The sequence below is a fragment of the Macaca fascicularis genome, chromosome 8 (assembly GCF_037993035.2).
Source record: "Macaca fascicularis isolate 582-1 chromosome 8, T2T-MFA8v1.1".
NCBI lineage: Eukaryota > Metazoa > Chordata > Mammalia > Primates > Cercopithecidae > Macaca > Macaca fascicularis.
Genome location: NC_088382.1, coordinates 111,232,001 through 111,252,228, shown reverse-complemented (window position 1 = coordinate 111,252,228; position 20,228 = coordinate 111,232,001). Strand labels below are relative to the sequence as shown.

General features: G+C 39.0%; 1 protein-coding gene across 10 annotated transcripts in view; it reads right to left on the bottom strand.

Annotated features, from left to right (window-relative positions):
• GRHL2 (grainyhead like transcription factor 2) overlaps window positions 1-20,228 on the bottom strand; it is a 184,709-nt gene that overhangs the window by 34,292 nt on the left and 130,189 nt on the right. For 5 of the 10 annotated variants that reach the window (XM_065519483.2, XM_045399187.3, XM_045399189.3 and 2 more), the window contains exons 9-13: window positions 19,039-19,197; window positions 8,930-8,992; window positions 6,467-6,554; window positions 5,821-5,960; window positions 1,014-1,045 (exon numbers count right to left, since the gene is read on the bottom strand). In XM_065519483.2, coding sequence (XP_065375555.1) covers window positions 1,014-1,045; window positions 5,821-5,960; window positions 6,467-6,554; window positions 8,930-8,992; window positions 19,039-19,197 — 482 coding nt within the window. The remainder of the gene's footprint in view (window positions 1-1,013; window positions 1,046-5,820; window positions 5,961-6,466; window positions 6,555-8,929; window positions 8,993-19,038; window positions 19,198-20,228) is intronic. The other 5 variants (XM_073999234.1, XM_065519484.2, XM_015455089.4 and 2 more) reach the window with 1 other exon arrangement.

Sequence of the window (20,228 nt, the reverse complement as noted above, 5' to 3'; positions counted from 1 at the left end):
ATACCTGGGAGGGAAATTAAGATGTTGAGAAGTAAAACTATGTTTTACCAAGAACAGTTGTAGGGAGGAAGGGGATGTTTGAATGATGAGGGAAGATGAGACTTATCCAGAGAGCAGAGCTAAGACCAATGGTAGAAGTCAAAAGAAGGTAGACATCAGCTCAACAGACAAAAGAACTCCCTAAGAGCTGGAATTGTCCAATAGTGTGATGAGCTATCTCACACACATGAACTCTCCATCACTGGGAATTTTCAAGTAGAAAATGGCTGACTGCTTGTCAAATAGGTGGTATAGCTGTTACCATCATCTACGAGGGGAGGTCAGTTAAATGACCTTAAAGTTTCCTTTTGGCCCTAAAATTCTGAGTCTACAAACTAAATTAATGGTGAGAAAGCAATTTGAAGATCTGGCTGCTCCTGAAAGCCTGCAGGACCACATTCAGGATGTGGAGACATTGGGCATCTCTGTGACTGTCTCTTACCCACAATTGAAAAGGCTCTCAGTCCAAATGATATTCAAACCAGCCTCACTACTGGCCTGCCGGGCTAACTTCTTCTCAGGGAGAGGGATTTGAGGGTTGTGTGTGCATCCCAGACAGTACCGGAAGTAGGGTAGGCTGTCATCTTTGAGTCTTGCCTCAAGCTCATCTTGATCTTGTGTTGGGGCCAAACAATAGGTAAGAAGAACTACCAAGAAGATTTCACCAACTGGATTATTGATGAAAGGATGGAATGGAAGGAATGGGTCCCTTAGAAAAACAGCTAGTTATTCAAAGGGGTGGGTCATAGGGAGGAAGCGGGTGGGGAAAGAATCCTGGAAGCAGAAAGTTATTCATTCCTCCAGCCCCCAGCCTCCCTCCCAGATGGTTCCCAGAATCAAGCGTCTCTCAGCTGTGAGTCCTGAGGTGAGAGGAGGGTTTCACTTCCTGCCTAGGGTTATCCAGTGCTGGAAGAGCCATTACCACTGACATGCGCTGACTTGGAGCATTGAAATGAAAGAACCGAGTGTCTTACCCTTCTCGTTCATCATCCGCATTGTAATACACCTGTGGAACAAAACAATAGGCTTACTGTAGGTCAGAGAGAAGAAATGGAAAAAATATTACGTGATGTACAGACTTTCCTAAGGCATAAACTGTCTCTTAAAAAGGCAAAAGACTAATCTGTTTAATGATGCTGTGTGTGTGTGTGTGTGTGTGTGTGTGTGTGTGTGTGTATTTCTAAGGAAATCCATATTTAACCTCCTTATAATCTCCATGGAGTTAATTCCTAGATTTTAATAAAATAAGATTGGAAATCTGATTATTTCTAGCTAAAGTCAGTCGGATTAGATTAACTATGGCATTAAGCCAAATCTTACTCTTGACATTAAGGAGATATTTTGGTGGGATCTAAAATCCATTGTTTACAAAGGCTCTGGCTTTGCAGGGTGGGTCCTTTCCTGCCCCCTGTGTAGCACAGTGTCTGGAATCAGCTTGCCTGTGGATCAAATGGGGGATGGAGAGTGGGGTAAGAGAGCAGTGTGACGGTAAGTAGGCCTGTCTACTTACTCCCCAAAGGGGCTCAGGGTATCTTGGCATCCCTGCAACCACAGAAATTTAGGAGTCAACAGTCTTCAGGCCAGGAAAGGTCATTTAGCTCTGGAAAGTGTTCCTGGCCAGAAGGAAGATCTCCAAAGACAGACTTTAGGTAGTTGGCATGGCAGAAGGCAGAATCAGATTAAAGAAATTATGAAGCATCCTTATTATTTTATAGAAAGAACCATGGGAGAAATCCAGAGGGCATCTGCTATGTATATATGTCCTCTTGACCCAATTATCTGTAAACATTAATTGTGAGTCTTTTGTCATCTTTATCTGTGTGTGTCAGGACTGTTGTGTTTGAGTGAAGAACAGGACTATTGTGTTTGAGTGTGTTTGAGTGTGTTTGAGTGAGTTAGTATCAGGTATTTACATATTAACTCAAAAGTAACCTCTGATTCTAGTACATTAGTCACTGTCCCTGCCTCTGCCTGGGTGAGAAACAGCTGTGTCTAGATAGACAACCTCCCTGCAAACCTTCTCAAAGGCTCTTGGCAGTTCCTGGGATGCCTTCAAGCCTAGATCTAGTTACAAAACAAGACTGGTTACCTGGAACTCTCCGGGAATGAGTCATTCTAGTCATTAGCTCAGATTTCTACAGGAATTTGTCCTCTTAATTTTTTAATGGCTATGGTGGTTTTTGACTGCAGTGGTTTTTGAGATGCTACAAATCCTTTCGTCTCTCTTGCTCCCCTTTCTCTTTCTACCCACTTAAGGGAAACCAGCCATATCCACTGGCCTGCCACTGCTGGCTCTTGTTTTGCAGGTCAAAGTTAGCCAATCTCTGCTCCATCCCCAAATCTAAGGCCATGGCACTGCCTCTTCTCTCCCGTCTTTGGAAGGATCTTTGTATTGCATACTTAGTTTCTTCTTAAACAGAAAACAGAGGAGGTAAGTTTTTTCTTCCCACCAGAAGTCTCAGCATGGCATTCAGAGCAACTGTCATTGGGATGTACAAGGAATAGGACTGCTTAATTTCATGAATATGGAGTAACCCACCTAAGTGAAGGAGGCTGGGGCATTCCACTGGCCATGCAACTGGATTATTTTGATAAAGTTCCCCATGTTGGCTTGTGTTTTGCTGCTTTCTTTAAACGTGGCATAGTGCATCTATCTGGCCTGACTACTGGCCTCTGCAAAGTTGGTTGGTGACTCAAAGATGGAAGCAGCCTTCTCTTAGGTGTTTTCCCACCCTCCAGAATGTTCTTTACATCACTGTCCCTTCTTTGTCATTTCTCCTCCTTGCTCACAAGGACCCACTATTTCTACCATGTCAGCTATTGGGCCCATTGCACTAACTTAATTTTTAGAGCATGTTTTTCAAACTTTAGAGTGCATAAAAATATCTGGAGACTTTATCGTAAATAAAAATTCCTGGAACTCACTTGGGGAATTTTAACTCAAAAGATCAAGGATGGAACTCAGGAATCTGAATCCTTATCAATAACTCCTATGATTTGGAAAAAGTTTTTTTTTTTTTTTACAAACAACAGTGCAAGAAATGGTTTCTGAGTGTGTGAGAGAGGAGAGGAGTCCTCCTTGGGTTCAAGAGCTTTGAAGAAGGTTGATGCAAGCAAAGTAGACATTATCTAAAAAGACAATGCCTCTGCATCCCACCATTTTTCCCAATCTCGCCTAATCACATGACCTTTAAAGGCATCCAGACAAAAACAGCCTGAATATCAGGGCTTCAATATCAGGTGAGTGAGACTGAAGGGCTCCATAGTGCCTGCACATTGGATTTATTCCTTCATAATAGTTTTGATGAGTGTCTCAAGAATATTTCAATCCACATGTGAATCAATGAGATAATGGGAGAGGTGGGGGGCAGGTAGCCTGACAGCGAAATACCCACTCCCCAAGTCGTGTCCTTGAGTGAACAAGGACTGCTGCCCTGTAGCTTCAGCATAGCTTGGGAGTCCCTCACTGCCCATGAGAACCACAGGGCTGCTGGCCCTGCAGTTGTGTACAGCTGCAATGCAGCTGATTTTAGCAAGTCTCAGGACTGCAGTGGTTTTTGAGATGCTACAAATCCTTGCGTCTCTCTTGCTCCCCTTTCTCTTTCTACCCACTTAAGGGAAACCAGCCATATCCATTGACCTGCCACCGCTGGCTCTTGTTTTGCAGGTCAAAGTTAGCCAATCTCTGCTCCATCCCCGAATCTCAGGCCATGGCACTGCCTCTTCCCTCCTGTCTTTGAAAAGATCTCCCAGGCATCTAGCTTTTTGGAGAAAAGGCAGTCTGAAAGTCCCTAGCCACTGTCCAAGCTCCTTTCCTTCAGCTAAGCTAGCTGATCAATCACAGGATAGTCACAGGTTGTTCTAGGGACAGCTGAGTGTGTTCCTTTGTTACCAGAAACTCAGGGCAGGCTTCTTCATTGATCCTCCTCTCCGAATCCAAGGCCATGGGAGAAGGCTGAGAGCTCAGAGGAAGGCCTTCAGATATACAGCGGGATATACAAGCAGGATATACAGGGGGGTGCTGACTGGGCTGCCTGGCAAATGCTGAAACCAACAGACTGAAACATCTGCACTTTCCTTCTGATTCTGCCTCAGGCTGACAGCCGGGCTCATGACACCTGGGGGCAGGATAGGTCAGTGGACTGACAGTCAAGAGCAGCCAGATAGGGCCACTTTTCCTCCTCAGATTAATTTACACTTCGTGTATTTTGGAGAAATCTTGCCAAGAGAACAGGTCAGGTTGTTAGCTTTGACATGGAACTGAGGCCAGAGTCATGACAGTAAACTAAACAATAAGAACAATTTAACTCAATTATCCCTTCTTCTGGAAGGCATGGAAACCTAGCTCCATAAAATCCCATGGGGCACAGACAGTGCAGACACAAATCATCACCATGGTCTTAGGAATTAAAAAAAAATAGGTACTGGCATGCTTATCTTGATAAATTATAAAATTCCTCCTCCCCACTTTGTGTCCTTGTTCTTATCCAACAAGTAAGACAGGATGAAAATGTTAAATCAGTTTTTAGTGTTAATGTGTTTTCAGAAACAGCTATAGGCATTTTATTACCATGTTGGGTCATGAATAACAAGAAAAAAGCTGTGGTTGTAGAGTTGCTCTGTCTCATGAATCTAATGAAAGAACACAGAATACTGGGGGGCAAAATACATCTAAAAGAGAAAGTAAAGCCAGTAGTGATTTCTCTTCCTACACTAAGGTCAATTCCAATGAGTGTCTGCATGCTTAGAATGGAAGAAAAACTTAAATGTGTCAGTATACTCCTATTTCTCAAAACAGATGTTTCCTCAAAGAACTTTGGGTTTAAAAGAAAACTCATCGAATCAATAATTCATTAAAACCCAATTGATTTGGTGAAAAACAATTCTGGTTAATGCTAAGGAAATAATTATTTTTTTCCTTTTTCACACAATTTTTTTTAATCACATAACAGAAATAATACTAAAAACAAAAACAAAAAATCAGCCATATCTCATAACCCTGTAAAAAGTGTTGCAATTTTTCTTGCTCCCTTCAAATTCAGTTACATGTTTTGGGATCATAATATGAACACAAATTACTATTCTACATTTTTTTTTCCACTGAACATTATCATAACTAGGTCCCATGTTGCTACGTAGTTTCCATAATTAAAATTTTAGTGACTGCATAATATTCCATCAACTTGAGCTACCATAGTGAGTTAATTATTGGACATTTACGTTAGTTTGAAATATTTCGTTTCACTTGTAGATATAACTAGAAGACAGAAATTATTTCTTAAGGGGGCTTGTCTACAACCTCATTTTTATTTTGATGTGAAATGATTTACCTATTAAATGGGAACTTTTTATTTACTAAGCGAAAATTTGTTGAATGAGTTTTATTTAAGCTGAGACTCCCCTTGTGCAACTTTATGAAGTTATAGGTGCAGTTTAACTTCCCACCATTAGGTGGAGCTCTATTGTGTCAGGATAATCCCCGCCATGACAAAGCTGACAGAACAAAACTTACAGGTTATCAGCCTTCTCGCTTTCTTTCTCTTCCACGCTTTGTCAATACTTCACTAATACCAGCTTACTCTCCTCTTCGACTTAGTTTCCTCTCCTGAGACATTCCTTTCTATAAAAATGCATTTACTATAGGGAATGACATTGACTTTTTCTCTAGTGAATGGAAGGTAAGTTATTTTTAAGGTCAACACTGTCTTGAAATTCTTCTATCTTAAGGCCCTACGTTCCCTGTGGATGGATGGGAGGTGGGAGTTAGCTGGTAGGTCATACCTGTCCAGTCCTCTGCAGGTTTGCAAAGTGAACATCAGGTATGAAGAGAACTGGCTGTGAGTGGAGATCAGGCATGGTTTTGAAGTAGGTGATGTCACTCTTCTTCTGTAAAGGTATGGCGGCCAACTTTCCATCAGAGGCTGGATGGGATCACAAAACTCATAAATGAGAGAGTCATATATGACTAAGAACTCTCAATTCTAAGTCCTAGTCTTAAAGTCCACAATTTTCTCCTAGGAAGCTTTCTGAATACCATAGATGTGAACACACTTTGACACCTCCCACCACCTCATCCCAGCAAAACCAGAAGGAGCATGGACTTCAAGTGAGCACTCCTGAGGTGAAGCTCAACGCCCCTCACACCCTCCTATCCCTTCATGCACCCAAGATTCCTTGTCTGCAGAAGGAGGATGCTGGTCTCCACGTTATTGCAAAGTCCTTCCTAGCTCAAACACACTGTGCTCATGTGATTCTATTTGCTTTTCACAGGGATAATCAATCACCCTGTCTCCACTGCCAGGGGAAGGCAAACCATGCCTTGCATGTATGTAGTTTTACCTGCAACCCATTTCTTCCACCTGTTCCCCCAGTGGACACAGCCCACCTGCAGTCTTTAGAAAGCAACATTAGTCTCAGTGAAACTCACAGCTGTTACATTGAGTTTGGGAGGCCTGGCCTTTCCCTTTCTTCCTGTTCTGCTTCCGCTCTTCATCTCGGATTTTTCTTTCTGCTCCCTGATAGGAAAAAAAAAATACAGACAATGCCAGGCATATTAGCAGAGCATGCAAAAGTCATGTCACACATAAGTCATGAGGATATGAAACAATACAGGGGAGAAGGAAACCAGGCAGCCCCATTTCTATTCCTCTGGCAAGGTTGGGCTTTGGTTCTGAAAGCCAAGACCACTCATAAGTCTATAGCACATTTGTGTCCTGTGAGTGATCCTGCCTCTCCCAGATTTTCTCTCCTTTTTTGGTATCTTTCCTATTTAAAGAAATTCAGTTTTGAATCCATATGGAAAAAATCAACACAGTTCGCTAAACCAATGAAACCCATTAAGTGACTTTAGTGATTATAATAAAATGTCAGAAGATGAATCATTGACCCATTATATTTATTCCTAGGCATGGAGAGGGTTTTAAAGTGTGAATTCCCTATAAAATGTTTCCTTTGCTTTCCTTTTAAACTTTAAAAAATTATTACAGTGGTGGAAATGAAAGAAGCCATAAGGAAACCACACAAGATGTAGGACTACTTTGTACATGTAAGTATGGTTTTTGTTTTTGTTTTAATATTTCCATATGTTCTTAGAGAGAGTGCTCATTCAACCAAATAGAAAAATGTTTAGTCTATTAAACTCCTGTTTGCTCCTTTGTTTTTGCAATTTGCCTTTTTCATGGGCTCCTCTTGCCAAATCGCCAAATCGCATCCTACTTAACCATTTGACCACCACCCTATATCTCTTTACTTCATGGCCTATAATGATGCCCTATCTTTTCTCTTTGGTTATTTCTCTCTATGAGCTTTGCTAACTCATTTTCTTTTCCTTATCCCCCAAATACAGACATTCCAAAATGGATTCCTTTTCCTTGCTCTATCTCTACTCTTGCCGTGGAAGAATTAATCTGTATCTTCGTTTTCACAAGGCACTAGGTAGGTGACACTCTGATCAACATCTCCCACCTAAACTCCTTCCCTAAGTTTCAGATTCATGTTTACAGTTCTTGCCCATTGTGGTGGCATATTTAGGGAGCAGCAATGCATAGAATGGCCAGCAACCTTTCACCCTTCCAAAATTGTCCCCAAATCATCACATATAAAACAGATAGATTTAACAATATAAAAATTTAATCCTTCTGTATGCAAACAAATCAATTAAAAGACAAAGGAAAGGTTGGCAAAAATACTTGCAGTAAAATATCACATAAAATGTCAAATCCTTAATATATAAATAATGATTCAAATTTTAAAAACAGCTAACATACTAATAGAACAATGGACAAGAGTCATGAAATAGGCAATTCACAAAGACACACACACGGTTTGAATTATTACAGGACAACGAGAGATATTTTTTGCTTATCAAATTGGCTTTTGTAGAAAAGCAGATTCCCAATTCTGGCCAGCATGATGCCATGACACAGTGAGAATTTATGGTCAATGAAGGCTTCACAAAAGAGATGGCTTATGGCTTTAAACTAATTTTTGGAGAATGAGTAATAATAGCTAACTCTGTGCCAGGGAATTTCTAAGAGCTTTACACAATAGAATTGAAATAGCTTAATATTTTAACCAGATCATTTAAATGTGCATTTTTATATTTTAAAAACTACCAAATGAAATAATTATTTTACTTACTACCAAAGGGGAGAATTTTATAGTGCTTCATATGAAGTTTTGAATTGTCATTGACACTTGCAGATCATGGAAATTCACAGCAAAAGGGGAATAAAATATAAAACTATCTGCTAGGGAAATCTCTTCCTGATATATAAAGGTTTTGTACAGTTTTGTGCTAGAAAACATATTTTCAAAAAATGAAGTGCTAAATGCACAGATACAATCTTCAATTGGATGTGAAACATAAGCAAAGGGGTTCTTTAAAATACTAAAGTCTGTAATAGGAGCTATTTTTTTAATTGGGTCCATGTAAGGCATTTTTCTACGTGCTTGGGGCTCTGTACAATATAACATTTAATAGAAATAAAATTTAGATTTTGTTAACCTGTATAAATTATAGCTGCCCCCAGAAACACCCCAAGTTGGGTCAAGGAATTTGATTTCTGAGTTAATGTTTTATTTTGTACTATTTATGAGGAAAGGGAAAATAATTAATCTGTTTCAAGATTTATACAGAAGCATACCTCAGAGGTACTATAGGTTCAGTTCCAGACCCCCATAAAAAAGAAATATTGAAATAAAAAGAGCAACACTTTTTTTTTATTTCCCAGTGAATAGAGAGGTTATGTTTGCACTATAGTGTATCAAGTGTGCAGTAGCATTATGTCTTAAAAATGTATATATCTTAATTTAAAAATACTTCATTGCTAAAAAAATACACACTGAAGCTTTAGCAAGTTGCAATCTTTTTGCTAATAAATGGTCTTACCTTGATGTTGATAGCTGCTGACTGATCAAGGTGGGTTGCTGGTTGGGGTGGCTGTAACAATTTCTTACAATAAGACAAAAATGAAGTTTGATGCATCAATTAACTCTTCCTTTCAGGAAAGATTTCTCTATAACATGTGATGCTGTCTGATAGCACTTTACCCACAGTAGGACTTCTTTCAAAATTGGAATCAATCCTCCCAAGCACTGCTGCTGCTTTATCAACTAAGTTTATGTAATATTCTAAATTCTTTGTTGTCATTCCAACAGTGTTCACAGCCTCTTCACCAGCAGTAGATTCTATCTCACTTTCTTTGCTCATCCATAAGATGCAACTCCTTACATGTTTCTTATGAGATTGCAGCAATTCAATCACATCTTTAGGCTCCACTTCTAGTTCTAATCTTGCTGTTTCCATCACATCTGCAGTTACTTCCTCTACTGAGGTATTGAACACCTCAAAGTCATCCATGAGGGCTGGAATCAACTTCTTCCAAACTCCTGTTAATGCTAATATTTTGACCTCCTCCCATGAATCACGAATGATTTTAATGGCATCTAAAATGGTGAATTCTTTCCAAAAGGACTTCAACTTACTTTGCCCAGAACCATCAGTGGAATCACTATCTATAGCAGCAACAGACTTACCAAACACATTTCTTAAATAAAAAGACTGGAAAATTAAAATTATTCCTCGATCCATGGACTGCAGAATGGATGTTGTTGTGTTAGCAGGCATGAAAACAATATTTATCTTTTTGTACATCTCCACCAGAGCTCTTAGGTGACTGGGAACATTGTCAATTAAAAGGGATCTTTCTTTTCCTGAGCAGTAGGTCTCAACAGTGGGCTTAAAATTAAGCCCACCAGAAACACATAAGCTGTCATCCAGGCTTTGTTGTTTTGTTTACAGAGCACAAGCAGACCAGATATAGCAAGATTTTTAAGGACCCTAGGATTTTTGGAATGGTAAATAAGCACTGACTTCAACTTAAAGACAGCAGCTGCGTTAGCCCCTAATGAGAAAGTCAGCCTCTCCTTTGAGGTTTCAAAGTCAGGCATTGACTTCTCTCTAGCTATGAAAGTCCTAGGTGACATCTCCCAATAGAAGGCTATTTGCTCTACAATGAAAATCTGTTGTTTAGTATAGCCACCTTAATCAATGATCTTAGTTACATCTTCTGCATAACTTGCTGCAGCTTCTACATCAGCACTTGCTGTTTAATCTTGCACATTTATGTTATGGAGATGGTTTCTTTGCTTGAATCTTATGAAGTGATCTCTGCTGGCTTCAAACTTTTCTTCTGCAGCTTCCTCATCTCTCTCAACTTTCACAGAGTTGAAAAGACTTAGGGCCTTGCTCTGGATTAGGCTTTGGCCTAAGGGAATGTTGTGGCTGGTTTAATCTTCTATCCAGACCACTAAAACTTTCTCCACAACAGCAGTAGGGCAGTTTCACTTTCTTATCATTTGTGTGTTCACTGGAGTAGCACTTTTAATTTCCTTCAAGAACTTTTCCTTTGCATTCGCACCTTGGCTAACTGATACAAGAGGCCCAGCTCTTGGCCTGTGTCAGCTTTTGATATGCCTTCCTCCCTAAGCTTAATTATTTCTAGCTTTTGATTAAAGTGAGAGAGATGCAATTGTTCCTTTCACTTGAACACTCAGGGACCACTGTAGGTTTATTAATTGGCTTGGTTTCATATTGTTCCGTCTCAGGCAATAGGAAGACCAAAGGAAGAGAGGGAGAGAGACTAGGGAATGGCTGGTTGGTGGAGCAATCAGAACACACACAACCCTGATCAATTAAGTTCACCATCTTATATGGGTGCAGTTGGAGGTGCCCCAAACAATTACAATAGTAACACCAATGATCATTGATCGCAAACATGACAGATATAATAATAATGAAAATGTTTCAAATGTCGAGAGAATCACCAAAATGTGACACAGAGACACGAACATATTCTGTTGGCAAAATGGAGCTGACAGACTTGATCGATACAGGGTTGTCACAAACCTTCCATTTGTAAAAACCTGCTTTCTGTGAAACATAATAAAGCAAAGCACAATAAAATGAGGTAAGCCTGTATATTCAATGTAGAATTTAGCAAAGTCACATGCTTGTTATTTTTCAGGCACTCTTTTATATGCCAAATCCAAAGAATTAACGTAAAACACAAAGTATCTATAAAGCAGGTGGTGGCCCTTCTACAAAAGAAATTTCCTGCCCAGAATGCCCAGCTATCAGCATGACAAAACAATTTTGATAAATCCACTCAAGAGAACCACAATTCTTATTTCTAGAATAAAGCTTTTGACTTCACAGTGACCCCGGGAAGCTTCGACACATTCCATTAAAGTAAAGAAAACACTCCTTGAGCAAGACCTTCCAAGTATTCCACCTCTATGATTCTTTGTGACCTGAGACTTTGAGAAAATATTCTTTCCACTGTTATTAAAGTGCAAAAGTCTAGTTCTTCCAGAAGAGAATAATTCGTTACAAATACTAAATTTGTCATTTGAAAATAATTTCCTCCATCTAAATGTTCACTATAGAGTGTTAAATTTGGAAAATATATCTGAAAAATTCCTGCCAATATGGTGATCATTTTTGCCACCACTTGAGAGGTGATGGCTGTCTTTGTTTTTTATTTAACACTTAAGTTGCTCCTGTACATGTATTTTAAGAATGTGGCTTTATTTCTCAGTTTTTCCATGCGTAGCTATTGTTTGCAGTAACACAAAATCTTCACGAAAGATTGTGAAAGAATTTAATGTTAGCATAAAGATATGCATGTAGGTATCTATATAGGTAGGTATATAAACAGATCCTGAAGTTTAAAAATGTATTAACACATGCATTTCAATAGAAGTATCTTAATACCAAGTATGGTTAGGAAAGCCCTTTATTTTCATCTGCACTCTCACAGATGTGAGATTAATTACAATTGATTAATTAATTGATTCATTAGAAATCAAGCTGGAGAACTGTAAATAGTGCAGAATTCCATCTCTTGAAAACTCTAGACTGTGATGAGAAAAATACATGGTTTTAAAACGGAATAGCCCTCAACTCTTTTGCCTGAAAGGACAAGTCAAATTGGGCATTTGTATTTACACACCCATTTGAACAGTATACAAATTAAACTTTTATTTCTCTTTTTAATCTCCCAGGAATCAGTTTTACTTGGATTTTGAAATTAGAGTGCAACAATGATGACAAATTACAGCAAAAGATTTCGGGTCTAGTTTGTTAAATAAATTGACAGTAATTACGATGAATACACCCTGCAGGACCCGTGAGATTTCTTCCTTACGAGTTTCCTGACACACCCCACTCCAACTCTTAACATCAGGATGTGTAACTTCCTGCTAGAACCTCTTGACATCGCTACTTACTTGGAATAAATGCTTATCATTTATCCAACATTCTCCAACCATTTTCTTTTACTTAGCACTGATATTTACTAGACTGATATGCAAAATAGGAGCTATTGGAAATGCCACCTACTTTCTGATTGGCAAGGTATTTGTTGACATAGTCCTTCCCAGTTTTTATGCATATTTACAAACATATTCACACAAATAAGTGGTTCTTTCAACCATTTCTTTCCTTGCCACAGATTACCCTCTTAACACGACTTCAGGAAACAACTGCTTTGGAAAAACCCATACAATCCTCTTTTTCACCATTTCCCTTCTACAGGTTAAAATAACTGAATGAAAATGTATAAAACTATTTTCAAACAAAAGGTATGATCAATCAGTAATTGTATCTGCCCTCTTAGTGTCTTATAGTCCCTCTCATTCTAGGACTTAGGTGAACAACAACATAACATTCGCTGTACATTATGCATGCTTTTATTCTTTGTTTTTCTTAGTATTTATTACATTAACACTATAATGTAAAATAATTTTAGGAGAATCCTTAAGCCCTCTCTCTCACTTTCAATTCCAACTACCAAAGTGAATATGAATGGATTGCCAGGTTCCTCTATCCAATTCTTCCCCCTCTTTCTCGTCATCTCTAACTTTATTCTTTATTTCCAAGAAGGGGATTCATGGAAGGGGATTCTACAGTCTCCCCCGGAATATCTGAAATAAAGTAAGGGAATTCAAATTATTTAAATGCTTCCTTATTTTTGCTTTAAAAAATTGTCTGTTGGGAGGCCGAGACGGGTGGATCACGAGGTCAGGAGATCGAGACCATCCTGGCGAACATGGTGAAACCCCGTCTCTACTTAAAAAATGCAAAAAAACTAGCCGGGCGAGGTGGCGGGTGCCTGTAGTCCCAGCTACTGGGGAGGCTGAGGCAGGAGAATGGTGTGAACCCGGGAGGCGGAGCTTGCAGTGAGCTGAGATCCGGCCACTGCACTCCAGCCTGGGTGACAGAGCGAGACTCTGTCTCAAAAAAAAAAAAAAAAAAAAATTGTCTGTTATACATCATTTGAAAATGTTTAATATGCTGAATTAAAGATATAAGCTGAATTTTGGTTTGGTTTTGTTTCTAAAGCCTACCTTGGCTCTTTGTTGAGGTGTTGAAATGCCAGTTGTCATTTCGGTATTTTATGTTTAAAGTTATTTATCAATTCCAGGAGAATGAGTTTGAAATTAGACCTAGATTTGCATCTAAATACTCTGCATTCTCACTGTGTGTCTCTGGGCAAATTGCTTATGCTGTCTGTACCTTTGATATTTCACCATTCCTATACAACTGTGTCTGTTGATTTAACAGGCCTCTGGAAACTGTCATGGAAACTTCTCTACTGTCTTGGAAACTGTCCTACTGATTGCTGTGTCATGGAAACTGTCCTACTATGTACTGTCCTACTGTGTACTGTGAAGTGTCCTACTGTGTACTGTGAACTGTCCTACTATGTACTGTCCTACTGTGTACTGTGAACTGTCATACTGTGTACTGTCCTACCATGAACTGTCCTACTATGTACTGTCCTACTGTGTGTGTACTATGAACTGTCATACTGTGTACTGTCCTACTGTGAACTGTCCTACTGTGTACTGTCCTACTATGTACTGTCCTACTGTGTACTGTGAACTGTCATACTGTGTACTGTCCTACTGTGTACTGTGAACTGTCCTACTATGTACTGTCCTACTGTGTACTGTGAACTGTCATACTGTGTACTGTCCTACTGTGTACTGTGAACTGTCCTACTATGTACTGTCCTACTGTGTACTGTGAACTGTTCTACTGTGTACTGTCCTACTGTGTACCATGAACTATTCTACTGTGTACTGTGAACTGTCACACTGTGTACTGTCCTACTGTGTACTGTGAACTGTCCTATGTACTGTCCTACTGTGTACTGTGAACTGTCATACTGTGTACTGTCCTACTGTGTACCATGAACTGTCCGGCTATGTACTGTCCTACTGTGTACTATGAACTGTTCTACTGTGTACTGTCCTACTGTGTACCGTGAACTGTCCTACTGTGTACTGTCCTACTGTGTACTGTGAACTGTTCTACTGTGTACTGTCCTACTGTGTACTGTGAACTGTTCTACTGTGTACTGTCCTACTGTGTACTGTCCTACTGTATACTGTGAACTGTCCTGCTATGTACTGTCCTACTGTGTACTGTGAACTGTTCTACTGTGTATTGTCCTACTGTGTACTGTGTACTGTCCTACTGTGTACCATGAACTGTCCGGCTATGTACTGTCCTACTGTGTACTATGAACTGTTCTACTGTGTACTGTCCTACTGTGTACCGTGAACTGTCCTACTATGTACTGTCCTACTGTGTACTGTGAACTGTCCTACTGTGAACTGTCCTACTGTGTACTGTGAACTGTTCTACTGTGTACTGTCCTACTGTGTACTGTGAACTGTCCTGCTATGTACTGTCCTACTGTGTACTGTGAACTGTCCTACTATGTACTGTCATACTGTGTACTGTGAACTGTCCTATGTGAACTGTCCTACTGTGTACTGTCCTACTGTATACTGTGAACTGTCCTGCTATGTACTGTCCTACTGTGTACTGTGAACTGTTCTACTGTGTACTGTCCTACTGTGTACTGTGAACTGTCCTACTGTGAACTGTCCTACTGTGTACTGTGAACTGTTCTACTGTGTACTGTCATACTGTGTACTGTGAACTGTCCTATGTGAACTGTCCTACTGTGTACTGTGAACTGTCCTACTGTGTACTGTCCTACTGTGTACTGTGAACTGTCCTACTGTGAACTGTCCTACTGTGTACTGTGAACTGTTCTACTGTGAACTGTCCTACTGTGTACTGTGAACTGTTCTACTGTGAACTGTCCTACTGTGTACTGTGAACTGTTCTACTGTGAACTGTCCTACTGTGTACTGTGAACTGTTCTACTGTGTACTGTCGTACTGTGTACTGTGTACTGTGTACTCTGGACTGCCTTACTGTGAACTGTCCTACTGTGTACTCTGAACTGTCCTAAACTGTTCTACTGTGTACTGTCCTACTGTCCTACCAGTGTCATGGAAACTGTCCTATTGATTGCTCTGCTGCTCTGATGGCTGGATGATTGGCATTAACTGAAATCATCATGGCCTGAAAGGCCGTTGAGACTTTAGGGATATTTACTGCTACACCGCATGTCCCTAACCCCTATGCAGTTCTTGTTTACATGTTTTCTTTCTGTTTTCCTGACCATCTCTGCTTTCTCCTGCCACTGCTAAACCAGAACTCTCAAACATGTTAATAGTATTAAACCTTTAATACAACTGACTGCAGCACCTGTAAGAGTGATGGGCTGAATTAATGGCATTTGCAGTGCCTTGGATAAGACTGGAGACTATTACTCTAAGTGATGTAACTCAGGAATGGAAAACCAAACATCATATGTTCTCACTGACATGTGAGAGGTAAGTTACGAGGACCCAAAGCCATAAGAATGATACAATGGACTTTGGGGACTTCTGGGGAAAAGTGGGAGGGGGTTGAGGGATAAAAGACTACAAATATGGTGCAGTGTGTACTGCTTGGGTGATAGGCACACCAAAATCTCACAAATCACCACTAAAGAGCTCACTCATGTAACCAAATACCACATGTACCCCAATAACTTAGGGAAAAATAATTTTAAAAAAGAGTGATGGGCAACAGTGAACTGGCTACTAATATCTTCTTCCTGTTCCTCTCTCTCCCCAGCATCTAATATGAAGTACTATCCTTTCACTCACAGTTAATCTATAAGCAGCTAGTCAACTTATTTTACTGCTCATATACCCTTCCTATCCTTCCCAGTTTTAAAACAATTGTACGATGTCTACCTTGTCAAAATATACTGTCACACTGTCTCTGCCATCATTTAGAATTAGATCTACAGGTAAATAGATCCTGAATGCGCACCACCCATCGTTTTACCAATATCTTTACAGTAATACTGCTTGTCTAAATTGTGTTCACTACTAGAGTCCCTGAGAAGAAATATTCTCTGGATGTTGGGGATTTGTTTATTTTGTTTGTGCCTGCAGTCTTTACACTTCAAAGTCAATTAGGCTGTGTATAAAATCCTTGGCCCACATTTTCTTTACTTGATTACCTTAAATATCATTGTCTTCTGACAAGGTGTTGCTGTTGAAAAGTTTGATAATCAAATTTTCCTTATAAGTGATTTAATATTTATTTTATTTACTTAGAGGCCCAAAGAAAATTATTTTCTTTTTTCAAAAAGTCCAATAGCTTAACTATTTTGTATTGGTTATAGTGGATCAATTTTCCCAAGTGTGTGGTGGACTGTTTAAATACATATACTTTCTGTTTAAGGTTTTCCTTTGAGAATATGTATTTAAATGCATATTTAAAGCAATGTATTTTTAGTATTCCATCCCCCCACTTTTTTTTCCTCAAAGATTCCTATTATATGTATATTGGAATTTTTTTTTTTTTTTTTTTTTTTTTTTTTTTTAAGATAGGGTCTTGCTCTGTCACCCAGGCTGGAGCATAGGTCTCCACAACCTCAAACTCCTGGACTCAAGCAATCCTCCTGCCTCAGCCTCCCGAGTACCTAGAACTACAGACATGCATCACTGAACCTGGCTAATTTTTACATTTTTTTTTGTAGAGACAGGGGTCTCACTTTGTTGCCTAAGCTGGTCTCGAACTCCTGGACTCATGTGATCCTTCCACCTTGGCCTCCCAAAGTGCTGGGATTACAGGTGTGAGCCATGCACCCGGTCTATATTACATCTCCTTTACCTTTCTTCTATATCTGTATTTTCTCTCACACCTCTTTCTTCATTTCCTTTGATTTTAAAAATTTTGTTTCCTAGCTTCTTTTCTTAAAGCATTATCTTTTATGTTTATTTACTCTTGTGTTGCTTCTAGCATAGTTTTTATTTCTAATCCATTTTAATCTTTTATTTCTAAATTCCTTGAATTCCAACTCATCTTTTTCAAGTCATTCTATTTTCTACACATCTCAAGTTGACTTTTTCAAATTGAGATTTATGTTGATCTTCATAACGTCCATTATTTCCTTAATTTCATTTAGCTTATTTTGAAATATTAGGCTACAGTTTTCACCTGTTTTGTGGGCCTATCTTTTTGAAACGCATTCATTATTCATAGGGAAGTCAGTCTGATCTTAATCTATTTTTTCATGAAACATTGTATGGGATTCAACTGCTTTTTCTTTTCTGTTGGTCATTTTCAAGTGAAATGAGTGAGCCAGGATTTCTTCTAGTTTCGTGGCTCCCAGGGTCCCCATCTGGTGTGTTCACAAAGTGATACAAATATAGTCAGATTTTCTGAGATCTGCCTACTCTGTATCCCTTCCCATCTTCCTCTTCATTTTCATTTTGACCTCTTTCCTTCTCACCTTTTTTTTTTTCCAAATCAACTTGGACTTTACTCCGAGAATTTTTTTTTTTTTTCCAGAGCAGGATTTTGTCTTAGAAGGGAACTTTAGTTTCTGACTTCCCAGAGTTCATAGAGCCCAAAACATTTCAATGCTCAGTCCTCTTACACTCACTGGCAAATTAGAATCCACTAGATCTGCACCCTCCCACCCAAGTCTCACATGCTGTCCAGAGACAGCCCACTTCACTTTCCAGTGAGTACTTTGGACAACTTTGTAGGTTTCCTGTTATTTGGCTATCAAGTGGCCCCATTACTTTCCCTCACAAATGCTGATATCACACAGGGTTTGAAATTGTTGATGCTTGGTCCCATTCATATTTGGGATTTGTGAGGATTTCCTGTCACCTAATCATAGGGTTTTAAGTTCTTCTGTTCAAATTTTTCAACTCTTTTGGGGTGGGATTCAGGGAGATTCAAAGTACATGTTTACTGAGTGCATATGTACTAATGAACTTATTTTATAAGTGCTATTTCCATTCCAAAAAGTCCTAGATGAGGTCCCATTTAACCCATAAAATAATAACGGATGCACTGATATGCTCTGGGACAGGATCTACGCCCAGTAAAGAATATTAATCTGTTATTTGAGCTATCTCATTGGATCAAACCTACAGCACAATGTGTTATAGACTAAAAAGTTTGTGTGCCCCCAAAATTCATATGTTGGACTCCCAATTCCCAATGTGATGGTATTTGGAGGTGAAATTTGGGGGAGGTAATTGGGTTTAGATGAGGTCATGAGGGTAGAGTCTTTATGATAGAATTTGTGTCCTTAGCAAAAGAGACACCAGAGAGCTTGTGTGCATGCTCGCTCTCTATGCCATGTGAGGACACAGTGAGAAAGCAGCTGTCTGCAAGCTAGGAAGCGAGCCCTCACTAAGATCCAAATTAGCTGACATGTTGACCTTGGACTTTCCAGCCTCTAGAACTTTGAGGAATACATTTCAGTTGTTTAAGCCACCCTGTCTACGGTTTTTTGTTATAGCAGCCTGAGCTAAGAAACAGTCAGTCGTTAACTTAGTGATAAAAATGATAAACTGAAAAAAAAAATACAGTTGACTGAAGACTTCCTAGATATCTAACAGGAACTGAGAATAAAAGATTACCACTCCCACTGTGATGAGTAAAGTGACTATTTTGACACCACTAGACAAGTGAAGGTGACAAGGAAGAAATGCCATTAAAAGTAATACGTAATAACAAAGATACCTTTATAAAAAACTGTCATCTTTACTCACTTTGTCACAGAAGACCTTGATCTGGCAATAAGCTCTATGAATGGGTTTATTGCTACGATTGTTATAACTGTATGTGTCAATCTGAATCATCAAAGGAAGTCCTTTCACCCCTTTCTGGGAGGAGAAATCTGTACTCAAGCAATTCACGGTGATGAAAATCTGAGGGAAACAGAAAGAAAAAGTTCACAAGTCACCATAAAAAGAATGTACAATAAATGCATAAACTTTAGACTTTAAGTCAAAATACTAAACAACCCCATAAGGACAACTGAAGAATATTTTGATAATCTTTTCACATAAAAACATGCTGAGCATAAAACATATAATTTATAATTATACATTATTTTTAAAATCTGCTTTCATATTTAATCTTGAAACGGACCATTTAAATTGCTTTCCTGGAAGTATATCAGCAAAGTCTTACTTATTTTTTAAACATGCATAAGTGGCCTGGGTAAAACACTGTTTCCTCAACACATCAAAGTTGCCACTTCTAATAGTTATATCAGTTATTCTAATTTCTGACCTGTGGAATAAAAAAAAAAAATCAGATAACACCTTCCTTTGCAAATTACTGCATTGAAACCTAGTTATTTGTTTACATATCTGTCTTTCTTCCTTGATTATGAAGCATGCAATTTGAGACCACTTATTATTTTTGTATTACTGGTACCTAGTGCCTGGAGGAAAATAAGCACTCAATAAACATTAGATGAGTGAATCACTGAGCTTATCTGCGGAAAGCCTACTAGATTGGGAGTCAAATGCCTCAGGTCTTAGCCCCAGCTGTAGCACTAACCAGCTAAGAAACCTTACACAAGTCAATGTCTTCAGATTTCAATTTTCCCTTTAGGATCCCCCTGCAGGACAAAATGTAGATACGTATATACTTTCATGTTAGTGAAAAAGTCAAAGATTGTTAAATGTAAGATCTGAAACAGGAGAGAGAAAATATAGTGAATATGGTGAAGGTATCCTCACCTTACAGCACAAGGCATCAAGAGATGTAAGAGAAATCACACGAATTCAAAAAAATGGAAACTCCAGGAAATTAATAAGATTATAATGCTGACCAACAAAAGAACTAAAAATAATTATTTTATTTTATTATAAAATTTGGTAAGAAAAGAGGGAGGAGTGTAAATGAGCTAAAATTCTCCTCATTTTACATAGTGGATGGCAGACCATTG